The sequence below is a fragment of the Ammospiza nelsoni genome, chromosome 21 (assembly GCF_027579445.1).
Source record: "Ammospiza nelsoni isolate bAmmNel1 chromosome 21, bAmmNel1.pri, whole genome shotgun sequence".
NCBI classification, from domain to species: domain Eukaryota; kingdom Metazoa; phylum Chordata; class Aves; order Passeriformes; family Passerellidae; genus Ammospiza; species Ammospiza nelsoni.
Genome location: NC_080653.1, coordinates 6,933,889 through 6,959,315, shown reverse-complemented (window position 1 = coordinate 6,959,315; position 25,427 = coordinate 6,933,889). Strand labels below are relative to the sequence as shown.

The 25,427-nt window shown below is 45.2% G+C and overlaps 1 protein-coding gene across 4 annotated transcripts in view; it reads left to right on the top strand.

Annotated features, from left to right (window-relative positions):
- MYO1C (myosin IC) overlaps positions 1-25,427 on the top strand; it is a 51,526-nt gene that overhangs the window by 13,473 nt on the left and 12,626 nt on the right. For 3 of the 4 annotated variants that reach the window (XM_059487117.1, XM_059487119.1, XM_059487120.1), the window contains exons 2-5: positions 19,545-19,700; positions 20,286-20,401; positions 23,627-23,825; positions 24,796-24,876. In XM_059487117.1, the coding sequence (XP_059343100.1) occupies positions 19,545-19,700; positions 20,286-20,401; positions 23,627-23,825; positions 24,796-24,876 (552 nt within the window). Of the gene's footprint in view, positions 1-11,473; positions 11,696-19,544; positions 19,701-20,285; positions 20,402-23,626; positions 23,826-24,795; positions 24,877-25,427 lie in introns of those variants that run through there. The other variant, XM_059487118.1, reaches the window with a different exon arrangement.

The window sequence follows — 25,427 nt, the reverse complement described above, 5'->3', positions numbered from 1 at the left end:
TCAATCAATGGATGAACTCAGCCTTCACTAAATGCTTTCCCAGGGTGAAATCTATTTAAGATGGAATAATTGTTCTAGAGAACCCATGCCAGAACAAGATAGCCAAGCTGTTCTTTGATTGCTGTTTCAAAATCAGTATTAGAGCTAGTGTACTTTTACATTCACATCTTTAACATGTGGAATGAGATAACCTTAAGCTTGATGCAGCAAGGTGTGCATCCTCATATAAAATTTTATCACAAATCAAATTTGAGTCATCATCATGATTGTGACATGATTTCTGCTTAAAAGGGCATCTTTGATGTCATCACCATATTGCTTCACAAGCAGCTTGCTGGTTATTTTAGGTTGGAGAGGGTGTGTGCTTGTCTATAGCTACTAAAAACCATCAGGCCAGTGTCAAATGTCTGCCCAGTGCTTCATAGATTGCACAAGTGGCTGCTAGCAGACAAAACTCTTTTTTTTTTTTTTTTTTTTTTTTTTGTCTGATTTTTGAGGGAGGGCTGTAATCACAGGGCTTTGACTTGTGGCCATATAACCAGCCCTGCTGAGCAGAAAGGGAATCCCATGATATCTACTCCAAATGCTCTTTCCTGACCATGGCACTGTGCTTCCTGGACATTGTGTGAACTAAAACTTGTGAAACAAAAGCTCTAATTTCCCTCTGTGAAGCTTAACACAGAGCACACAGCTCTGGAGCAGCAGGATATGAGAATTAGAATCATTGGTGCAGTGAGGATTTTGAACAAGAAGCAGGCATGAAATACCCAAAGCATTTAACCTCTGTGTTTTATTCATCCTGGAGCAAGTGTAATTTAAAGTGGCACCTTTATAATTGATGAAGTATCTTTTTACCATTTGTTTAATTACCAGTTTCAGTGTGTAGAAAGCAGCAGATCAATAATTTACAGTGATGAACTTCTCTGTGCCTCTGTTTTTCTACTTCAGCCATGCAAACAACAGCTCCTGAAACAAACCCTCAAATATTGATGCTTTCCTTTAGGTGATATAAAAGAGCTTGACCTTTTTTCCTGCCACAGGTGCACTCCAACACCACTGAGGCTGAGGGCAGAGCACTGTCCTTGGCAAGGCAGGGTTAATTTAGGGCTTGCCCTGCATTTTGTATCAGCTCTCAGCTTTTTGCAGTCTCCTGTCATTGTTGGAGTGATGAGGGCTGGGCTCCTGTTGTTGCTGTAACAGCAGATGCTGCTGCCCTGGCTTTAGGAGAGCTGGTAAAACAGAAAATTTAAGGTAACAAATCAAAGCTGCTGCCTGTGGTTTCTATGTATTTCTTTCATGATGGGGTTTGATAACAAATGTTGATTTTTCTATGTGAAATATCTATTTTGGAGAGCCTTAGGTCCTTCTGTCAGATTAGAGCTCAGATTCCTTCATGGTGCTGCAGCACCTCCCAAGGGGAGGCCCTTGATCTATCCAAGAGGATCTGTACCTGTGAAATCAGAGGGGAAAATGTGTTTCCTTCCCAGTGGGATGGTTCAGACAGTTCCTCTTGTGCTCCTGGCTGCCATGGACTGTGGGGTTTTCCCACACAGCATCAGAACAAAAGATCTAAATGCACCCAATTTCCATGAGATCTCCAAATCCAGGATTTCTAGCAGGATGGTGAACTCTGCTCTCAGTTTCTCAGTCTCATACCTCTGATTCTTCTCACTTTTTAGAGCCAAGACAAATATCTTATTTCTCTTAGACTTGACTTTGAAAATGAGCAAACAACTTAGTGACTGCATCCTTGGGCTTGGTATGAAAAACAAACAGGGAATGCAAAAGTCCATCCCTTTGCTTTCTCTTAGGAGTGCCAGCCCTCATCTCCTGCTGGAGAACAAGATGCTGTGGGACAGTTGGCATTTCTGTTAATGTCACAACTGTCAATTCCTTCAGGATCTCTCCTTTCAGCTGGAGCTCACAGCCCAGGAGAAGGTTTTGTTTAGAAAATAGGTGTGAAGGGTCATGAGGAAGACTCCTGGGCCTGTTGTGTCAGCCTCAGCAGGGTTTGTGCAGTTTTGCAGCCACCAAATGCAGGATTAGGAGTAAATCAGACAGAGAAAGAAAAAGGGTTTGGACCCAACCACAGCTGAGGAATGAATGTTTCCATTCTCTGCAGACCCATGTTTATCCAGATGTGCAACACACATTCCTGAGAACCACAAAGGGATGGACTCCTTCATTGTTCTTTAGTGTCTCTGTTTCTGATTAAACTGATGCCTCTGATAATGCAAAAAGTTTTGAAAATGCAGATTGCAAACTGTGTAGTTCTCCTTAAGAGAGAGTTGAAACTACCTTGGAGATGAGATATTGCTTGTAATCCAAATGTAAATTATGCAGGGCATAATTTATTTATTTTTTAACATCAATGTCATACTGCTTTTTTTACATTAAAAAATCTTGATTTAAGGTGGTTTTAATCCAATGGGAATGTCAGTTTTAAAATTCTTGGAAAACAATATTCAATCTTGAAAAACAAAATTCTGAATTGAGAATATTCTGAATGTGAGTGCCAACTGATGCAGGTGGAATGGGATACCCTTCTGAAATTATAGTTCTGTTTTCCAGGCAGCCTGGAACACTTTTGCCATCCCAATGACAGCTCATCATTCCCTGTGGATGTTAAGTGATGCTGACTCTATTTTGGGACAGAAAAGATTCACCAAAGCATTAAATCCTTCCTAAGTGATACAGGGGGGGCTCCTTGGGGCACAGGCAGAGCAGCCAGAGGAGATGAGCTCACACAATAAATACCCTTCCTCTGCTGCCTTTTCCCCTCCTTTGGAGCAGGAGCAGGGCAGGCAGGGCAAAGGGAAGCAGCTCAGACATCAGCTGCAATATCATCTGCCCACGTGCTCAGCTCTCTGCCAGCCTCTGGCTCCTCTCCTTCCCCCTGCAGACAGACTGCTCAGCCCCTTCCTTTCAGCACAATCTGGAATTTCTACAGCTCATCCAATATTCTTATTTTGGGTTCATGAGCTAGTTGTTGAAACTCTTTCCTTAAATTTTTCTTTGGGGGCTTGTGGCATCACAGTCAGTGTAAAGTGCTCTTTGTTCCCTTACAAAGAATGGTTTGAAAAGTTCAGTCTCATGTGTGTCACTAATAGTTTTATTAGAATTTATTTATAACTTTGCACTGCCCCAAAATAACTGCCTGCCTTAGGCCAAACAAAGTCAGTTTGAAACAGAGGAGAGAGGAAAAAGGAAAATAAAAATAAGAAGTTAAAAAAAAAAAAAGAAGTGGAAGTACAAATTGTGCCTGTAAACTCTTCACTTACAAATCATCAAATTAAAAAACTGCTCCACTTGTTTGAATATCCAAAGCATTCAATGAACTTAACTCCACTTGAGAACTTGGAGTTTGCCACGGAATTTCTACAGAGTTTGCTTCAAAGGGGGGTCACACCCAGAAGGAAAATAAGAATTTGTTACTCCCAGATATCACCCAACACTCACAGGTTGCTGATTTGGCTTTTTCCCCAAGGAACCTGTGGATAATCCATGGAACAAACCTATGGCAAATGCAATTGTACCAATACAAAATGTTGCTCACAGCAACATATCCCCATATTTTGGGTACAAATTATAAAAATATCCCAGATATTACATTGATATAAACATCTTTATCCTACTATAAACTGTCCATAGAAAGGGATTTTGTTGTTACAGTAACAGTAGAGAGGAGTAGGGTTAGTTATTTGTTGGGGTATCACTCATGTACAAAATATTTTCTAAAAAAATCCAAATTTAGGCAAATATGTTCCATATGTGAGCCTCTCTCCTGTGCTTTTGAGGAAAGTTTTAGTCATTTGACCTTTATTCTTCTGACTTTGGAAGCTTGAATATACTCATAAAATCTAGATATTACCTATGCTGCAGTCTGCACATAACAGAAAAGTTCATGGCTTTGAAAACAAATTAGGAATTCCACGATAGCTTTATTCAAGTTTTATAAAAAGGAAAAGCTCCATGCTGCCTTAAAAGAAACAATTTCATTTGGCTGTTTTGGAGGGAGGTATTTCCTTTTTAAACTGTTTTTCACAGTACTAATGATCTGATTTTGGGTGTGGTTTGTTTTAATGTAAAGCTACATAGGTGAAATTGTCAGTTAGAAGAGAAAACGACAAGAGAGGTCAGTGAAGTGAAGTTCTTTCCTGTAAAGCAGTCTGATGTAGTAGATAAATTTGGTATTTGGATTTGTATGTAAAATGGATTTTTGTGTAAAATGATGAGTGTTGGCACAGTTAAGAATGATGTCTTTCAGGTAGCCTTCCTTAAGTTTCAGATTTAACCTACTAAAGAAAATAAAGCAACTTAAACTTTCTGCTTTAGTGCTGGCAGTTCTAAACAGATAATTTCTATATTTAGAGAAGATTTTTGCAATCACTGAGGGCACAGGGGAGGCTTGGGATCCTGTCAATACACAGGTACGATTCTTCTCACTTTTTAGAGCCAAGACAAATATCTTATTTCTCCTGGACTTGACTTTGAAACTGAGCAAACATCTTAGTGCCTGCATCCTTGGAGCTGGTATGAAAAATAAACAGGGAATACAGCAGTGTTAGGGTCCAGCCTGACAGCTGAGACTTTGTACTGACTTAAATCCACAGGGAGCTCATTCCCAAAAATGTTCTTCTCCAAATTTAACTTCAGATACCACTGACCACAAACCATAGCAGCAGAGGCCATCTTGCTGAATTGCTTTATAATTGTTATGGAGCAAGTATTACATGAGAAAAGAGGCATAAGAGCATTTAAAATTAGAGCTTTTTTGTAGCTGTTTTTCTCTCAGAGTCATAACCACTTGTATTTCCCAGCTCTGCCTGGTGCCTGCACTCATTTTCCCCCTTGCTGTGCAGTCAAGGATGTGAAGTATTTAACAGGACAAAAATTAAAGGTCAGTCTAAAAATCCTCAGAAATCAAGATGTCCCTAAAGATAAAGCCCAGAGTGAAACATCCTCTTGGCCCAGAACAGGCCCTGGAAGGCTCTGAGTGCACACCCTGTCCTGGCCAGGTGTTGTGGGGACCAGGGGCAGCTGCTGAGGTCCTGGTGGCACTGGAGGAATCCTGAGGGACAGCAGAGGGAATTGGGAATTATTGGGAATCTCAGCTGTGTTTTCATGGGGGCTGTGAAGCTCCTGATGCTGTGATGCAGAGAGAACTTTGCTGTCAAACTCTAATCTCTCATCAATGACTTTCACAAGGATAGCCTGGGTTGTGGTTTTTGTTTTTTTTTTAAATGCTCTCTTTTTAAGTTTTTTTAAATTAAATTTGCTGTGGCAAACTGAGCCCTGCAGCTCAAGGAGGTCTCACCAGCTGACAGGAAAATGTTGGCTGGGATTTGGCCTCGCTTTCCCCTGGAAGTTGTGTCATTCTGCAGAGAAGAGACATAGGATGTGGCAAGGCTGCAGATACAGAATTGTTTGTACATTTTGTCACAAACATCTCTTGCTGTCAAGGAGGAAAAAAAAAAAAACCTAACAAAACTCTGGGTGATAAATATGTCTGGCAATTTATATTGTGCTCGTTTCCGTGGCAGCTCTGGGGCTGTGTTTGCTCAGCAGGCTGCCCTGCACTGGGTGCTCCTGGCCTTCCCCATAGAATAACAGAGATGGAAAGATCCCCCTTGATGGGAATCACAGAGAAACCTTCCAGTTCTATCACTTTCCCCAAAGGAGGCCTCTGTGAGCATTGTTGTAGTAACTCCCATTTTTATAAGAAGAAAAATGTGTCCTTTAACTGGGCTTGCAGGTTTGGTGTCTGCTGAAGGGATGGTGGAAAGGATGCACATCCCTGGCAGCTCTGCTGGGATGTGCAGCTGCCTGGAGCTGCTGAAACTCTTGGCCTAGGAGACATTAATTCCTGCTATTTTGTGGGAATGCTGCAAAAATGAACTTAAATGGTGCCCAATGTCTTTGCTGTTTAAACCAAGATGAGTAAGAACTGTCCAGTTCATAAAACATTGGTGCTCCATGGATCTGCAGCCCAGGAAGGGGAGCTCTCAGCCTGCCCTCTGCATCAGCTCTGCTCATGTTGTGTGATTGTGTCTTTTTCTGCCCTTTCCCAATCAGAGACCTGCTTAGCTTTGCTTTGCAAGTATTATTTTATAGATTTCAAAGTATATTCTGTCTTTTTCCTGCCATGGAGAAAAGCAAGGGCATCACAGAAGGACAGAGCATCTCTAATCTGTCCATTTAGTTGCTATTTAGGGCTGTAGGACAGGACCCTGCTCAGCTCAGGTTAAACTCTGTCCCTCTGTGTGGAGGGGAGCCCTGGGTGTGCTGCCTTGCCCTGATGTGTGAGCAGCTCCTCAGGATTCCTGTACATCCTTCTCCTCCAGACTGCAAACAGTTTAGTGCTGATCTGGCCTTATATAGTAATTTCCTATTATTAGAAACATTTCCTTGGGATCTTGCTCAGGGAGTAGCAGAGGGAAATCCTGTTTCCTTCATCTAACTTGCAGGCAAAGCACCAGTGCTCACTCTTTCCTTATCTCAGTGGATGGAACAAGAAGTTTTTGTTGTGATTTGCTTTCCAGCCTGAAGCCCTTTCTAACACTGAACCTCTTTTCAGAAATGCAGGAAAAGAAATGTGAAGGAATAGGAACTGTCAGTCAGCAGTGTGAGCTGGAAAGTTTTGTCTGCAGCCTGAACGTTCCCTGTTCTCTTTCATCGTGTTTTCCTCACTCAAATTGAGTCCTTCCTTTGGAAAACCAGCTCTGTGTTCAGTGCTGATTTGTGTGAAAAGCAGTGTGCTAGGATATTTCACCTGAGAGTGCCAGGGATGGGCAGACAGCCAATGGCTGTGTTAAAAAAGAGGAACAGCTTTAAATTAAGGAAGGAGAAGTTTTTGTTCTGCTGCGTGCAACAAGAAGTGTTTTTACAGGCGAGACTCACTGGAAGCACAGAGATATGCACAGGCTTTGAACACTTAATTTTTCCTGTGAAAACATTTTTTCCCCTTAAAAGGAAGCTGTAGGTCCTGCCACTAGGAGTGACTGTTTGCAAAGTCAGTCGGCAGGAATGCACATCAGCTGGACTGAGTCAGGCTGTTTGTGTTACCAGCTCCCTCCAAACCCCATCCCTGCCACAGCCACTGCAGGGAGCTGCTGCAAACCATTGTGTCAGAGCAATCACAGGGAATTAACTGCTGGGTTTAAACGTTGCTGTTGGAGTCAGTGCAACAATTGCTGTTGGGATTGGAGTGTGTTTGTAAAATCAGGGAAACCCTGACAGGACCGTGAGCGGGAGCAGCCACGGGCATGAGACAAGCTGGCATCGCATTAAGGGCATCTGGTGACTGTAAAGTGGGACTTTGTTCTGATGGCCACTGTCAAAGCCAGCCAGCCATTTCTGTTTCACTGCCTCAGCAGAAAGCAACAACAAGGAAAATTTATCTTAATTTGTTAGATTAACCCAGTTTCTGTTTTCGCTCACGTCATAGACCCAGAATTATTGTGTGTGTGCGGGAGCCATAACTAAATACAAGCCTGTCATATGTGCCTTTTAATCCATCACCAGGGGCATCAAAACAGGGAACAGCACTGGCACAGAAAGTGCAGGAATCCAAGGAGACGTGTGCATCTCCATTTTTTGCAATATTCCTTTTTTTTTTGTATTTATTTATGAAAGACTGAGCTTGGGAAGAAAAGAAGTTTGGTGTTCTCACTGACAAAGCTTTCTTAAAACAAACAAAACCAGTATTGACAGTTTTAGGCATTACAAAGCATAAATTAGAATCCAAAATAATAATCTAAATATTCTTTGTCTTCTGGTTTTTGAACCCTTTTGGCCACACCTCACTATTTTGAAGGTTTTGTCTGTAACTTTGCAAACACCTTCACACAGAATCGGGGAATTCAGTCAACTTGTGATGTCATGAAGTTTGCAGTAAAGTGAAGGAACTTTCATCATCTTGAGGCACCTTTTGAGTGAGTATAACAAGCTTTTGGTTTAACCTTTCTAGGTGTGCAGTTTCATAACTGAGCAGGAATGTTGTGTCTCCAGGGACCAGTGTCCTGTGTTCAAACCTCTGCTCATGATGACTTGTTTGGAGCACTCTGGAGAGGGGAAGAGGAGATGCTTTAATCTAAAAACTGGATAGAAAAGAGACAATTCTTAGCAGAACTAATAATATAGGGAGGAGGGTTTGCCTTTTTATCAAACCTGTTACAATATTTAGCATTGGCTCTTTGGCAGGGCATTGATTTATCCTTATCCTGCAGTTGGATGTTCATCCTCTGTGGGACACAGGGTGCTTTTCCTAAGCAACGGGACAAATGTCCCTCAGAACCTTCAGCTTCTGCTATAGGGTGTTTTAGGAATGTGAGGCATTTTAATCAGTTTTAGATCAGGATAATCTGGACAGCAGGACACATGTGACAGGTTAAAGACATTTCTATTTTTTGATTAAGACGTTCCTCTGACCTGCAAGAGGAAGGGCTCTCAAATTCCTGGCCTGTTTAGGGTGGTTTCTTTCCCATGGTATTTTTGCCAAGTGCTTTCTAATTATGGAATGTATCTTATTCTGTAGTTCTTTAGCAAGGCAGAAATAACTAATATTACAAAAATCCAGAAAGAACTCACTCACTTATAGATGAACTTGACACCTTTTGGAGTAACACAGATGTGATCCATGTTGATTTTTGAACAGCATAAACCCAAGGCAGCATTTCATACCTCCAGAGTTATATTTTTCAGTGAAATCTGCACTGCAGAGGGGAACACTGGTGGTGTTTTTATGGGACCAAACTCTTTATTTTTTCAGCAGAGCCACTGCTTGCGGGTGTAGCTTAGCGAGCCTGTTGGAGCAGGGCTGACAGGAAAGGTTTCCAGTCCCCTTGCTTTGAATGTGATATTGTATTCAGGGAATCAGCTGCTTATCTGCAACGAGCAGAGCAATCCCAGTGCTCTAATCCAGGGTTTAAATGAGTCACTTCTAACTGGTGAGGCCTGGAAAACTTGATTCATCTCTCGGCCTGTAGTTGCCTGTTGGAGTGAGCCAGACCTTGCCAGCCATCCTCAGCAGAAATCACAGACAAGGGCTGGGCTCTGCTGGAAAGGAAGAGTCTGGTTTTATCACCTTCATAATCCAGGATCAAGATCTTATAAAGTAAAATTATCTCTGCTTTCCAACTTTTTTTTTTTCCCCTCCTAATTTAGGTTAATCCACATGCAGGATTTGCTCACCAGCAGAAGTTGGGCAGTAGTTTGGCTGCAGAAAAAAAGCATTTTGAGGAAAGGTCTTTTCAGTGAATAAATAAATAAAAGGGTTCTCCTGAATGAAAAAACCAAGGGAAATATGTTTAAAAATCTACTTTTTAGTGCTGGGGTGTTGTATACTTTTCTCTTATGTGGCATTTTCTGTGATGAGATGTGATCTGAGAAGTGTTAGGAAGGAAAAGATGAGGTTGTTTGTGTGCAGATAACTCTGCTAATACTTAGAATTGTAACAGGAGTTTAACTGAATCTGTTTGGTGACAATTATTTTGGTTTGAGGAGTGCTGGTGGAGCACTGACATTCTCCTCCTGAAGAGTTAGAGCTGCCAGGCCACAGCTTTAATTATGCTTGGAAAACTCCTGGCTCAGGGCTCACTGTTGTGTTTCACTAATGGCTGATGTGACTCAGTTTGGGAAATGGAGTTTTTATCACTTCTGATCTCACCTGTGCACAGGAGAGGGGCTTGGAGCAGTGTCCACTTCCTCCAGGGCCAGCCCAAAGCTGAACCCTCCTCTGAGCCACATCCTGAAGCTGCTGCTGTTAAAAATTCACCTAGCTGAGATAAGGAGTGAGTGAAAGTCCTTTCAAACAGAGTTGTGCAAGAAGCACAAATAATGTTCAAAATGGAGTCTGAGAGGGCAGAGGAGCTGTGGCACTGCAGTGCTCCCAGCAGCCAAGCTCCATCCCAAATCCTTGGCACATTCTGCCTGTGACATCCACCACAGCCAGGATCTCTGGGATCTCTGCCTTGGGCAGAGCTAATTAGAGGGGAGTGCTGCACCCAACCACTGACAACATCTGCTGTGTGTGTTTGCTTTTAAATAGCCTCCTCTCTGAGCAGGATGAAGCTTTTTAGCTTTTTGCTCTAAATCTTTTTACTTCAGGTCTTGACCTTACCCTTCCTGTAGCAGAATTTGTGAAGGATGCATTTTGATAAGAAGGGAAAAAACAAAGCAAACAAAAAACCCTTTAAGCAGAGCTGAGTGCAGATAGTGCCAGTCATGAAACATCAGCAGCTGAGCTTGGGAATCTTTCCATGGCTCTGCATGTTCAATGATTAGAGAATCTGCTTGTCAGCTCACAATATGAATTGCCTGAAACACCTGAGGGGTGGCATCCTCTCTAACAGATTTATATCTTTATTTGCACTATCTATAACTCCTTTTAGGATGGATCCACAGCTTAGTCCATTGAGGAACAAAATGTTTAATAAAATCATAGAGTGATTTTAGATTGGAAAAAACTTGTGGAGATCTCTGGTCCAACCTCACTTCTGGGCAGGACCAATTTAGATTGAGTCACTCAGGCATTGTCTGGTTGAGTTTTAAATATCTCCAGGGATAGTGTTTCACAACTTTTTGGGACCCCTGTTCCAGTATTTGACAACATATTTCATTGGGAAAAGAAATTTCTCAAGAACTCATTGGAATTTCCCTTCTTCCAGCCTGTGTCCACTGTCTCTTGTTCTTTCACTTTTCCCTAATGCTAATGAAGGCTGTGCAGTATTTTTGTCAGAATGTCCTTATCTCAGGAGGTGGGTGGGAAATGAGGTGGGGTTTTCACACTCTTGGTGTAACTGTGATCATAAATAATTCTGTGTGAGAAAACTGATGAGCTCAGAGACAGCAAAATGTGCAACTTGTGTTTGCAAGGGCTGGGGAATGAGGGCAGCAGGGCCTTCACTGTGTTCTCTAGAAAGCTTTTCCTTGCTAGTGCAGGTTATTTTGTAATAAGGACCTCACAACTTTCAGGTAAAATGGGTGTTTTGGTGGTGGATGACTCCTAAGGAATCTGGAATAAAATCCTGCATTAGCCAGGTTGGATGGGGCTTGATGGAATTGGAAATAGGTGATATTTAAGGTCCCTTCCAACCCAAACCATTCTGTGATTTTAAATCCTTGTAAAGGCAAACAGCATCCAGGCCTGGATTCTTTATGGTCTCTGATTCTCTGAGGGGGTGATTCCCAGTGTAATAATTGTGGGTTTGCTGTGTTTGGGGTGAGCTGGGGCGGGTCTGGGCAACCCTGTCCTCACTGCTGTCCCAGGACAATCACCCCCTGTCCCAGAGCTCCTCTCTTCCTGTCTGATGGCTGTGCTTTGTGTGCTGGGCTCAGCCCCAGCTTTTCCAGTGCCTGGGATGACTTTTCTTTCCATTTTTCCTGTCATTGGGCAGCGGGAACACCACAGGCAGAGCGCAGCTGATTTCCCTGGGACTGCCTCTGCCGGGCTGCTCCTGCTGGGAGGGGAGTTCTCCTTGGAAAACGCCCTCTCCAGATGCTCCAGTAGGAGCTGGTGGAGGGAGGGAGTTCTGACTGCGCTGAAAATGCCATGAAAAAAAAAAATTAAAAAAATAAAGCAGCTGACAGAGGAGAGAAGTTGTCCTGAGAGTGCTGCTTTTTGCAGCAGCGTAAGCGAAGGCTCTGCGAGGGCAGCGGGAGCTGGCAGGAGGCAGAGATGAAGTTCCGAGGAGGGGTAAGGTTTATTTAAGGTTTTTTTAAGGTTTATTTCACTCCTTTGGAGGCTTTGCAGCTCTCAGATGCGTGTCTGGTCTCAGAGGAAGAGAGGAGAAACGTTTTCAAGGTTTCAGCAGGAAAGTGAAATGCTTTGAGAAGGATCCTTTTGTTGGAAAGTTGGGTGAAATTGGCTAAAAATTCAGGGAATACCTGTTTGGAGGAGGAAACCAAGGTGGGAGTTGAGAAAGTGGGAAGAGAGGGGAAAGCTGTGCTCTGCTTTAGGAGGGAAGAAAGGGTGGAGCCTTCACTTGGGCACAAGGATGTGAAGGGACTGTCCTGGAGCTGGGCTTGGCTCCTGTCCCATTCCTGCCATCCTAGGCAATGGCAGGAAGTACCTGCTTTTTGGATTTATTGCCCCTGCTTAAGGATTTATTGCCCCTCAATTCCTCCAGGCTCTTTTAGTTTAGGAAAATTTGTCCATGCTTTAGCAGCAGCCTGAACACCTGGCCCTGTGTCCCAGGCTTGGGAAAAGGAGTTTGTGGCAAAAGATTGAGAGGACTGGGATTGATACCTGGTAAAAGAGGAGGAGAAATAAAAAACAGTGCCACAGAGAGCACAGAGATCCTTTTTCTGGGTTTGTGTAGCATGGGAAGAGACACTGAGTTAAGCTAAAAGTTGCCAAAGAAATGCAAAGATTATTTTCATACAATGAATAATTGGGCCATGGAATTCACTGATTCTGGAAGATGTTGAGGTCAAGAATGAAGGAGTGTTATAAAAAAGTGTGTGAGTTTTTGCCTGGATAAGAATGCTCAAGGCTTTAATTGGTAAAGTGACCAAATTTAGGAAAAGAAGGGTTGAAAACGTCACTTGTGTAGATTGGAGCAATTCTCTGTTAAAAAGAAGAGTTACCATGGGGCTGCTGCATCCCATACCTGCTCAAACCAGAGATCCTTGCCTGTTTCACAAATATTCTGGTGCTGACCGCTGAGAAAGTGATGAAGGGAAGGGCAGAGCTTTTGGAGAACCTCCTGAGTCCTTCTCTGTGGGAGTGGAGGTGACAGAGCTCCACAGGTGAAATACCACAGGGTATTTCTGCTGGCATCTGGGGTGCTGGGGCCAGCTGTGGGCCTGGAGGAAGGCTGGCAGGGGTGGCAGTGGCAGTGGGACATACAGGGGTGGCAGTGTGACAGGCAGAGGTAGCAGTGTGACTGGCAGAGGTGACAGTGTGACAGTCAGAGGTGGTGTTGGGGTGGTGTCTGGGATGTTCTCTGAGGGAGCTGTGGGTGTGGAGGTGCCCTCAGCATGGCCCCGGAATGCTCTGGAGCTCTCTCTGGAAAGTTTGAGTGTCTCAGAGCCCTCGTGGTGTCAGAGGTTCTGTGGGGGTGTGGAATGCAGGGGAAGGGCTGCCAGGGGGGTTGGCATTGCCAGGGCAGGGCAGCAGGGAATGGGGCACAGGGGGTGCCCCAAAGCTGCAGCAGGTCCTCATGTTTGAGCTTCTGCCGCCCTTCACTGCTCAGCTGCTCTGGAAATCAGCATCAAAACTCACCTGAAGGGACAGCAAGCTGATGTTTCACCTTTTTAAATGCCTTTTTGAAATCTGTTTGTCCCCTGGAGCTGCTGTGGGATGCCCAGGCCTGTGGGCACTGGTCTCCTGAGCAAACTGCCACCAGCAACATCTCTGAAGCAGCAGCAGCTTGTGCCATCTGTTCAGGAGCAAAAATGTCAGCTCCCTAAATATAGAAATTCTGTGTATTTACTTTTCCAGCCCTGGTGATCTTTCTGGTTTGCCTAGTTCATTTTTCTTAGTGCTCTTTTATATTTAGCCTGTTGATTGAAATATCATTACCCCTCTTAATGGTAAACATTTTTCCTGTCCTTCAAATCAGTTCTTAAAACTGCCTTTTCCTTTTCACTGCTAATTGCTTATTTCCTTACTCATCCCCCCACAAAGTAAAGTCTGGAAGGCATAATTATGTTATAAATATTGAACAAATAATATTATCTACTTATTATTTCAATTTGTCCCTACCCCAAATGTGGAAAACTTCAAAGTAATTACTTCGCAAGAATTAGTTAAGGATATAGCATTTATATTTCTTTAATATAAGTTTCTAAATAGTGTATTCCTGGAGTTCCATCCTTCCATCTGGTTAGGATGGGAAATATCAGAGGAACAACCAAGTTCCGAGTTCCCTGACTCCAGACATTCCATTGTTGGTGATGTATTTGTCTAAAAGAAGCAGGAATAAAAAATAATTCTGAGAATGGTGCTTGAGTGGCAGCTGCAGTTCAAGTTGTTCCCTCTAACTCTGCTGGTCTGGGGCACCAGAGCTGTTACTTGGTTTTGTCCCAATCCACCTGACAGCTCTGCTTTTCCCAGGTTGTCTTTTGGGAAATCACTTCATTGTCCTTACATAATTAAAAGCAAATTTCTTATCAATTACTATCTCAGCTCAGGTGGCTTCAGAAAGGGCAGACAAATCCACGTGGTTCTTGTAGGGGATTTTTGTGGGAGACACTGAGCTGCCTCTCAGGGAACCTTTTTTCCAACCCTGCTGTTGACTAACAGAGGGAGTTGTGTCCAAAATGAGCAGTTGATCTGCAGTGTGGCAGGAGGGAGGAGGATCCTGGGTGCACTTCAGTCTGTCAGGGATTTCTGGCAGAATCCCTCATTCTGGTCCACCTCTGCCACCTTCATTATTTCCTTCTCCATGCAGAGGGAAAGAGGAGCTTTCCCATTCTGCACCTTGGGAATTGAGGCTGTGGATACAACAGTTGATTTTTGTCTGCTCTGCTGTCTGGCCCACATTGTGTCCAAGCCCTTTCCCAGGCTGTAGAATGAAGTTGAAATCAAAGGAATTTTTTCTCTTTCCTGCAGTTTTGGCCTGACAGTGAAGAATGTCCAACTATCCATGAGACAAATATTTTTTAGCTGCCACCTCCCCACGAGGAGTTCCTTCTTGGTTCAAGCTTGCATTGTCTTCCAGAATCTAATCTGAATTTCCCTTCCCACTCACATTTGGTTCTGTTCTTCCGTTCCCGGCTTTGTGGCTATTTCTGGAGCCTGCAGATCAATCATCTTGCACTTGATACCAAGATAAAGGTGCCTGCCTCTTCCCAGAGGGAGCCACTTCCTGGGCTTCTTCCAGTGAGCCTACAACCCAATCTGTAAAAATACATTGCCAGGAGAAAATATTGCAAGATCCATTTTTAGGTGTTGAAGCACAAATTCTGTTCATGTTGTGACTTTCCTTTCTGAAGCAGTTACGGAGTTTCCCTGCTCCATACAAGACCATTCATTTTGAGAATTCCAGGTGTTTTCTCATGGAAAGTTGCTGGTGCTGCCTGTTCCCTCAGTGTGTCTGGAATTGAGTTTTAAACCATTCCAGTGCCCCTCTTGGAAAATCAAGCCTGGGAATGAGTCTTTGCTCCATGTTGGGTATTCCATGGCCATGGAGCAGCTGCTGGACAAAGGCAGGGGGAGTTTCTTGCTCTGCTCATGGCAGAGCTGCCCTCCCATTTTCCAGCACAAATTCCCCCAAAGTGCTCAGCCTGGCTGACTCTAACCCTTTTGATTTTGCTGCACTGAGCAAAAGATCCTGTTTCTCATTTCTGAGGTGTGTTAGTTCTCCATGTCCTAAGCAGAGGAAAAACTTTATCATGCTTTGGCATTAAGCAGAGTTTAAAGGAAAAATATGTGTTTACACCTTCACAACCCCATGTCAGCGATTTCCCAGTTCAGTTTAGGAAACTCCTTGGTACAGTCTGGAGCGGTTTTGCACTCCCAGGAGCTTGGAGGTATTTGCTGGTCTTGTTGACTCTTGTATGAACACAAAGAAAAGCTGGAACCCCAGCCAATGTAAACCTGGCTCTGCAGGCTGCATTCAGCCACCAATTTACACCAGTGGAAAGTCTTTCCCAAAATTCAATCCCAGGACAGAAAGAGCCCTGGAAGGTTTGCTGTGGTGGTGATTGGTCCCCACCATTCCAGAGGGACTATTCCCTTCCTGGCCCTGAGCCACTGTTGTGCTCCAGGCTCTGGAGAAGGCATTAAAAGCAAAGAATGGGTTAAAACAATGTGGGAACAGATCCTGGAAACGGCTCCATGGGGTGCCTTTGGGAATTGTGGTGGCAGAGGTCACATTGGGCACCCTGGAGGGGAGTGACCCTCAGGACAGCAGGTTCAGATGGAGAGGAGGCTCAGGCACTCCTGAGCCCACAGGCACCAAGATCACATGCAGATTGCTCAGATTTTTGCCATTCCCTGGTTGCAGCCTGTGCTGGGTGTGGCATCAGGTGTCCCCATCCTACAAAGGTCGGGATCCTCAGCCAGGCCCTCCTTTTGATCCCATAGGGGACCTCTAAGGTGGATGTGCCCCAAATAACTGATTCAATGTGCTCTCTTTCCTCCTTTCCCTGCCTCTGACACCCTCCCAGTCCCACAGGGAGGTGATTTAGCTCAAAACCTGCAGAGAACACCAGCAGATTCCTCTTTCCTGCTCTTTGTTTTGCTGATGGAGTTGCCCTGGTTTGGTTTGGAGGTGTTACCCTGTCCCAGGGAGGCAGCAGAGCCTGAGGATGGATTTGATGCTGAGCTTTAACTTAAACCCGACCTGCATCTTAGGGGGGAGTTTCCCAAGCATTTCAAGGCAGCAGGAACTGGCCCTGCTGCTGCATCCTGGCTCCTCCCTGGCCCTGCTCTGGCTCCCCATTACCCCATCCCTGGCCATGTGGGACCAGTGTGGGAAAATGACCTGGATTAAAGCAAGAAAAAAATCTGAGTTAGTTTTAATCCCTGTCAGATTTCCAGCACGGTTTATTGCACAAGTCCTGGGCCAGTGCAAACCAAAGGGTGCAGCTGCACTGAGATCCTCCCTCAGTGTCCTCTAGCACTGAGATCTCCTGGCAACTCCCAAAAAAACTGATTTCTACAAGGAAGGGTCTGATCTGACCCTCACAGCCTGTGTTCTCCCAATTATCTGAAATATACTCCCTGCCACAGGGCTGTCACAGTGCTCCAAGCTGATCTCTGGCCTGGAGCAGAGGATCTTGTAAATGTATATCAGTCAGAGGTGGTTTAGCACACAGAAATTCATCAAGAATTTCAAAGGGAACCAGTGTTGTCCATAGACAAACTGCTTTAGTGGTTAATTAGCTCCACTGCACCACATTTAATCCCCCAAACTGGGTTTTCTAGCATTAATTTACAGCCACCAGATCTGGTGTCTGCCTGCTAACAGAAAATCATTTGGTTATTTTAATTTATTAAATTTTTGGTTATTTTAATTTTTTCACTGCCTTACATTCAGTAGGAACATATGATCATCACTGTGATTATTTTTTCTTAAGAAGCATCTTCCCTCCCCACTTCCTTCCTTCTGCATGACTGCTCTGTTTCCATTTTGCAAAAAGAGTTCATTGTCACCTCCTTTTATGGCCCATATGTTGATGTCAGTGGCAGTGAAAGAGTTAACACTGACATTTGAAGCTGCTGGTAGACTTGGACATATGCAATAAAGCAAAAAGCTGGTATGGAGCAGTGCCTGTTGCTCAGCTCTGGCTCAAATTTGCACCCAGCTTGGGCTTGGGAGGGTACAGGACTGAGTGAAGTTTATATTCAGGAGGCTCTGACTGCATCACATCCCCTGGGCACATTTAATTATCACCAAAAAGCCACTTGCAGCCGTTTGTTTGGCTTTTGTTTTGTCTCGAGCCGGCTGCAGATTTGAGGTGGTGATTTTGTTCTCACGGCGAGGGGCTGGAGTTGAATGAGGAGACAAAAACTGGAGGAAACCGAAAGTTCTTGGCCTTAAATGCCTGTCCCAGAGGAGGTTTGTGTGCTGTGAGGGGGATGGATTGGCTCTTCCCTCTGCTGGATGTGCACAGCTGGGATCACTTTGTGCTGGCCTCAGGGAGGGGCTGATGAAAGAGCTGCCCAAGTGACGTTTTCTGTGCAAGGCTTCAGGATTATATAAACTGGGATTAACTCTGCCAGGGGGGAAGTTTTCCTCACTCCTTGTTGAGGCAGCTGTGTTTTAGGGCTGTAGTTGTGCATTTCCCCACTGGAAAAGGAGATATTTTCCTTTGGTTTTGTCTTTGTTCTCATCACCTTGGCCAAAACCTGTTCTGGGATTGCACTGCTCTGATAGAAAGATTCCAATTTCTAGGCAGAGTTTATTTATCTCTATTTTCCTTCCCTTATCTCATCACCTTCCTTCTCCAAGGGTTTATCCCTTTTCTCCTCACCTTGGCAGAGAGGGTAGAAGACAACAGAGCATTTTGCTGAAGCTGTGAAGGATTTGGCTTGGAAAATTTTGGCCCCTTTTAGAAGGATTACTTCACGAGAGTATCTGCAGAATTCCTCCCAGGCTGTGTCTCTCCAAGCTTAGAACTCAGGCCTTCCAGACCATGAGACTAATTGGAAAAAATAAAACAGGAAATCAAATGATGTTTCTTTGAGCCATTAGAGAGGGTCTGGATTTGAGATTTCCAGAAGGAACTGATTTTCCTATCTGAAAACTGCTGGGTTCAGGCAATCACTTCTGCCCAGGCTTACAGGGAGGAAGCCAATTAGAACTGGCAGAAATAGGCAAAACTGCATTTACTAATCATTTACCAAATAAAAAAAAACATTTACTAAGAATTTGGTGAGTCAAAACAATGCAGACTGAGAGGATTTGCACCTGGTTTGACCCAAATTGATACTTCAGTGATTTTTGCTTTTATTACTGTTTAACAAAACTTTAGGTAAATTTTCTTCCTGACCAAGGCTGGGGTTATTTTTCTCCCTGCATGTCACCAGTCCCTGTGGTTTGACCACTTTCACATCTTGAGAAGGTTCTGTGAGTCAGTAAAAACTCATCTTCATCGCTGTGCAGGGTCTGGCACTCCCAGTTTGTGATGGGTGTCTGGGATTGCTGTTGGTGCATGAGCCTGTTTTAGGAACAGACCCCAATGGTGTTTGTGCAGCATCCCAAAACATCACTTGGTGCTTTAGGAAATGGTTTAGGATAAAGGTGCTGCTGTGAGCAGTGGGCAAAGCAAGAAGGGCTGAAGGAAATCATGCAGGAGAGAGGCAGAGGGTGTCAGGCGTGGTTTCTCCTGTCTCTGGTTTCTGTGGTGCCTCTCATCTTCTCCATCTCTGTCCCTTGAGTAGAGATTTCCCCACAGGCAGCCACTGAGTCACCCCTGGGTGCAGATTTCCCCTCCCAGCTTTACAGTGAAGTCAGGAGTCAGCAGATGAGGGCTTTCCACAGATGGTTGTGTCTCACCCACGTCAGGTTGGAAATGGAACCTTTAGAGGAGGGTCAGGGGTTGGAGCCTCTTGATGCACGTCAGTGATTCATGGTCTAAATTCAGCAGCGTGGGTGCAGAAATGCCCATTTCTCATTTCTTCTCAATTTCCTCAGAATTTTCCCATTGGGTGCCTTGCTAAAGCTTTTCAATTGGTTAGCAATGTGAAGCTGTTTGCTTCTGAGATGACTCATCATTAGTCATAAAAGATTCCTTACCTCGAAACAGCTTCCCGTTGTGAAATCAGAGACAGGAGAGAACACATTTCAGTCTCCCTCTTGCTAAAGGATGCCTGGGAAAGGAAATCCAAGTTTTATTCTCTTTATCAAATGTTTGTTTCTTTGGTTGATTTGAAGTTATTGGAAATTTAGCAGTAATTTTTCCCTAATGCTGTCTTGTCTTCCCTCAAAGCAATTAGAGCAGACAACTGATGATGTGTTATAATCAACAATGGGATTATTTTAATATCCCATTTTAATATGGTTATCCAAGGATAACTGTGGTTCTTGTGGACTCAGGGAAGTGCCTGCAAACCCACAGCCATCCCAATTTCCCTGTGCTTTTGGCTGCAGGGGTTGGGAGCCAACGGCATCCGGCTGAGCATGGAGAGCGCTCTGACGGCGCGGGACCGCGTCGGGGTGCAGGACTTTGTCCTGCTGGAGAACTTCACCAGCGAGGCTGCATTCATTGAGAACCTGAGGAAACGCTTCAAGGAGAACCTCATCTATGTGAGTAGTACAGGGACAGTCCCCAGGGTGGCCCTCAGTGAGCTGGAGAGTGTTTGCTGCATGGGACAGACCTGGCTCTGCTCAGCAGTGGGGTTTGGGGTGCTGGTGGCAGATCACACTGGCCAGGGGGCTGGTGCCAGGACCAGTCTGGTGCCAGGACCAGTCTGGTGCCAGGACCACCCATTTCATGGGTATAGGGACTCACTGCAGTGCCCCTGTTGAGATCTGGTGGCATTGACAGCACTGAAAATCCAACTCCCACCACATTCTTCCATCTCTCGAATTCATTCACACCCAGACTTGACCTCAGTCCTAAATGCATATCAGAAATAACCCAGTATTATGGCTTGTTGGGAACCCTAAAACCATTTGAGGTGCTTTTTACCCAGCAAGGATAACATGGCTGGCACAGCTGCAGCAGTGTCACTTTCCCAGAGCTGAGTTCTCTTCCTCAGCCCCCTTGGCCTGTTTGGGAACCCTCAGCAGCATCCCCAGCACACCAGGATGTGTGTCCAGCCTCCAGAGACACCTGAGCTCTGCCTCCAGCCCTCCTGTAATCTCTCTGCTTTCTGTTGTGTTTTCCAGACCTACATTGGCTCTGTGCTGGTGTCTGTGAATCCCTACAAGGAGCTGGAAATCTACACCAAGCAGAACATGGAGCGCTACCGCGGCGTCAGCTTCTACGAAGTCTCTCCTCACCTGTGAGTGCTGCCAGGGCAGGTTTGGTCACTCCCACCCATGGGACACGTCAAAAGAGGCAAACAGAACTTTGCCCTGTCCCAGTGCAAGTCCCAGGGACAGAGAGGATCCTCTGAGGGTGTGGTGTGAGGCTCTTTCTATTCCTGTTCCTCTCTCCAAAGAGGATGAGTTGCCTTTGCAAGAGCAGTATTTGGAAAGGGAGTTGGTTCCTTCCTGGCTGCAGGAACAGAGCTGCTCACCCAGCCCTGGCAGGACAGGAGTTCATTGTTCCAGGGTTATTTGGGGTCTCTGTGTCCAGGGCTAAGTAGGGGAAAGAGTTTCTGCTGTGTGGGGGTTTCTTTCCTACCTCTGCTGTTACTGCCTGACCAATATTTATCTGGTATTTCCCTTGTTGCTAAGATACCATCAGCCTGTTGGAACAAGGAATGTATTTATTTACATGGTCTGGCTTGGTGAGCATTCCCAATTTCCCATCTGAAAAAAAAAAAGCTTGAGGTTTAAAGTTATTTTTGAAAGCATTTGAATTTTTTTGTCAGACTGAGAGAAAAAAGATGACTGAGAGCTGAGGCCACATGGCTTCAAAATGGTTTTTCTTCAGGACTAAAGGCCAAATTCTGAGCACCTCTTGGAGGATTTTTTATGTTGTGTTTTGTTGGGCTTTTTTTTAAAAGAGATCTTGGAAGAGTAAATTATATTATTTTTGAACAAACTATTTGGGTTGTTTCTTATTGCTGGCACATAGCCCAGGAGAGTAAACAAATCAGAATGTGCTGCAAGCACAGAGAGAGGGGGAGAAACACCATTACTTGGGAAAGTCTCAGCACTTGAAATTGGATTTGTTGAGACAAAAATATGATTTTTTACTGTATGAACCCAGATGGGGGAGAATTAAACCTGAAAAACTCTGCATTCAAACCTGCCCACTTCCCTTTGCCTGTGGTCAGGGAAGGGCTTCTGTGGACTTAAATGGGAATTTTGGGGCTCTCTTGAAAATCCTTGGGGCTGTGGCTCTGTTTTTGGATGATGGCAATGCTCATGGATAGCACAAAGCCCTGAGCAGATGTGCTTTAATTCCACTTAAATCACACTGTGGCTGATTATTTCTTAGGCTTTCTTTCATTTTAACAAGTCCCTCCAGAAGCTGTAGAATGTGCAGCTCCTAAGTGAGCCCTGGAGAATTGTGTTCCTGGGTACTGCTGCTCCCACTGGGAGAACAGAATTTTTTGCAGACTATTTTTGCTGTTTCATTGCATTATTTGATTATTTTATTGTATTATTTGATTATATATGCATTTCAAAATCCTCTGAGGAGCATCAAAATGCTCCATCTGCAGTCTGATGCTCTGGGTTTCTCCTTTTCCAGTCACTCATCTTTTTTCTTCTTTCTCCTCTTCTAAACTGACTGTAGAAAACCAAAACACTTCCAGATCTCCATTCCGGTGTCAGATGGTTCAGCTGGGTTTTCTGGGAAGTGCCTCACACTCAGAGGAGGAAAGTTATCCCTATGGGCTTGGAACCCAGCATATTCCCAGAGATCTGCCACATCCTGTCCTGTTTATGGCCTGCAAATGGCACCATAAAAATCTTTATTTCTGTGGTTCTGTCTGTGCCTGCCTGGAGCTCTTGGGGCCAGAGGCACTTCTTCAAATCCAAATTAAATCTGCATTTATCCAGCTGCTTTCCAAAAGACTCCAGAGGCAGAGTGTGGATGGGGAGAGAGGGACATGATGTATTTTGTGGGGTGAGTTGTGTTGCCAAGGGAGCTCATTGGTGTTGCCTTAGCACCAAGTATTAATAGACTGGAGAAGGCCACTGCTGTTATTTTGGTGTGATTACTTCTAATTAATAGCACAGCAGGAGAGTTAAATTTAAAAAAAAAGAGAAAAATGAAAATAAAAATGAAAATTTAAAAAGCCAAGCTGCTCAAATGTTGTCAGGTGTGTGAAGAAGACAGGATATCTGCTTGCTCACCACATGAGAGAGCTGAACATGGTGTTGGGGGGGTTGTCCTTTTCCTGTCCCCCTGAGCAGTTGTCACCATTGTCACTCATCCCCTGCTCTCTCTGGTGCTGTGGGAGTGTGTGACTGGCTGGGTGTGAGACCTGCCTGCTCACACACAGAAATGAAAGAAAAAGCAGCAGAGGAGGAAGCAGAAGGGCAGGGCCAGAGGAAGTGCCTGGTGTTTGGGGCAGAGGGGACCTGAGGGTGCTCCTGAAGCTGTGGTGGCGTTTCCAGCTCTTCCCAGCACCCAAGAGAAGCTCAGGCAGCAAAATTCTGTTGTGACCTCCTGGATGTGTCATCACTTACAAGACAAGCAAGAAAAAACACCAGTGGAGAACGAGGTGTTTCTTGAGTGTAAAACTTTTCTGTCCCATGGGACCAGGACAGAAAGGGAGAGATCATGATGTTGAGAGATCATTTGTATTTAGAAAATCCAGTTGTTCTGCACAATTTAACCGACTTCTACCTATTTTTGTCAGAAAGAAAAGTCAAAAGAACAGTCTCAAATAATCAGTGTGTCATGACCCTGCATGGCCTGGCTGGCGACTGAGGTTGTGACCAGAGAGATCGTTTATATTTGGGAGATCATTTATATTTGAGAGATCATTTGTATTTAGAAAAGCCAGTTGTTCTGCACAATTTAGTTGACTTCTACTTATTTTTGTCAGGAAAAAAAGTCAAAAGAACAGTGTCAAAGAATCTGACAGTTTGTGTTATGACTCTGCAGAGGCCTGGTTTGTGGTTGAGGTGTGACCAGAGAGATCATTTATATTTCAGAGATCATTTGTATTTACAAAAGCCAGTTGTTCTGCACAATTTAGTCGACTTTTACCTCTTTTTGTCAGGAAGAAGTTTAAAAGAACAGTCTTTAAGAATCTGACAGACTGTGTGATGACCCTGCAGAAGCCTGGCTCGGTGATTGAGGTGTGACAAGAGAGATCAGTTGTATTTACAAAAGCCAGTTGTTCTGCACAATTTAGTCGACTTTTACCTATTTTTGTCAGAAAGAAAAGTCAAAAGAGCGGTCTCAAAGGATCAGACATCTGTGTGATGACCCTGCATGGCCTGGCTGGTGGCTGAGGTGTGAGCAGCAGTGTCAGCGCTGTCCTGCGCTGTCCCCAGCGTGCAGGAGCTGTGATCCCACCCAGCCCACGGCCCGGGGCTGTTCTGGGGCTGTCTCAGCCGGGGTTTCTCGGGCACTCCCCTGATCCGCTGTCCCCTCCCAGCTACGCCATCGCGGACAACTCGTACCGCTCCCTGCGCACCGAGAGGAGGGACCAGTGCATCCTCATCTCCGGAGAGAGCGGCGCCGGCAAGACCGAGGCCACCAAGAAGATCCTGCAGTACTACGCCGTCACCTGCCCCGCCAGCCAGCAGGTCGAGACCGTCAAGGACCGGCTGCTGCAGTCCAACCCCGTCCTGGAGGTACCTCCCGGCCCTGGGGACAGCGGTGACACAGCGTGTCCTGGGGATGGACATCAGCAGGGAATCCTGCTCTGATTCCCGGCCAAAGCGCTCCAGGAGCAGCTGTGGCACGGATGGGGGTTGGGGACAGAGGGGATTCGGGGTGGGAAGAGCTCTGGGTCACTCTGCAAAGGGACACATCCCAGTGGGCAGCTCACACAGGCTGGGTTCGTTTTGTGGTGCTGTGGTGTCCTCTAGTGTCCAGCCCTGGCTGTGTGCAGTGCCCTGAGATGGCTCTTGGCTCTGTATCCGTGTGTCCCTGTGCCCTGAGATGGCCCTGTGCCCTGTATCTATATGCCCCAAGATGTCCCTGTATCTGTGTGTCCCTGTTTCCCTGTGTCCCTGTGCCCTGGTTCACTGTGCCCTGTGTCTCTGTATCCCTGTGGGCTGAGATGTCTCTGTGCCCTGTATTCCTGTTTCCCTGTGCCCTGGGATGTCCCTTTATCCCTGTTTCCCTTTATCCCTGTGCCCTTTATCCCTGTGTCCCTGTACCCCCGTTTCCCTGAGATGTCCCTATATCCCTGTGTCCTTTATCCCTGTGTCCCTATGTCCCTGTGTCCCTGTCCCCTGTCCCAGGCAAGGTGAGCCCCCAGCAGCAGCAGGCAGCCCTGCAGCCCCTGTGGCAGTGAGCTGTGACAAACAGCTGTGGGGACAGAGGAGAGGCTGTCAGATGTGACATTTGTTGTCAGCAGTGAACTGGCATTAAAATCACCTTGCAGGAGGGTGGAAGTGTTTTCAGGGATGTTCCATCTGCACTGCTTGCACAGGGTGTAAAGATCAACCTTAGAATTCAGGGAGAAATCTGCTTCCTTCTGTGTTTCCAGGAAGGAAAATCCTGGGCTGTAAATAAATAACTGACAGCTTCACCCAAGTGTTTATAAATAGTCTGACTTGGTACTCATTTAATTTTCTCTAATAATTTTCATTTCAGGCCTTTGGAAATGCAAAAACCCTTCGGAATGACAACTCCAGTCGGTTTGGGAAGTACATGGATGTGCAGTTTGATTACAGGGTAACTTGGAATCTGCTTTATATGTCAGGACTGGTCCCAGTTACAGGAGCTCTGTGTTTTTATATTGTTGTGTGTGTGTAGTGAGTGCTTTGCATTTCCTTGCTGACAGCTTAAGCAGAGCCTGTGGTAGCAAAGTTTGGGTCCAGAGAGTTTTATGGCACTCACTCTCCTTTCATTCCTCCCTTATTTCTCTGTACAAGGAGACCCTGAGATCAAACCCTTTTATTTCTGGGGTATTTTATTTCTAGTGCTCTGTGCCAGTGGATGCTCCCCAGGTAAATCCACATAAACCAGCTGGGAGATCTGAAGATAATTCCTGTCCTGAGTAACTTTGCACAGAGTTTGTGCCCACTCTGATCCCAACTGCCCCACAGGAGCAAGGTGGACACAGTGCAGGGGCTGAGGAGCTCAGCACTGCCATCCTTCAGGTCTCCTTTAATCCCTCCACACTCAGTTTTGGTGCTTTCCCTTTGTGGTGAATTCCTAGAAGGAATTTTAGCACTGAAATCACCACCATGCTGAAATAGAGCTTGTGGCACAGAATGGCAGAT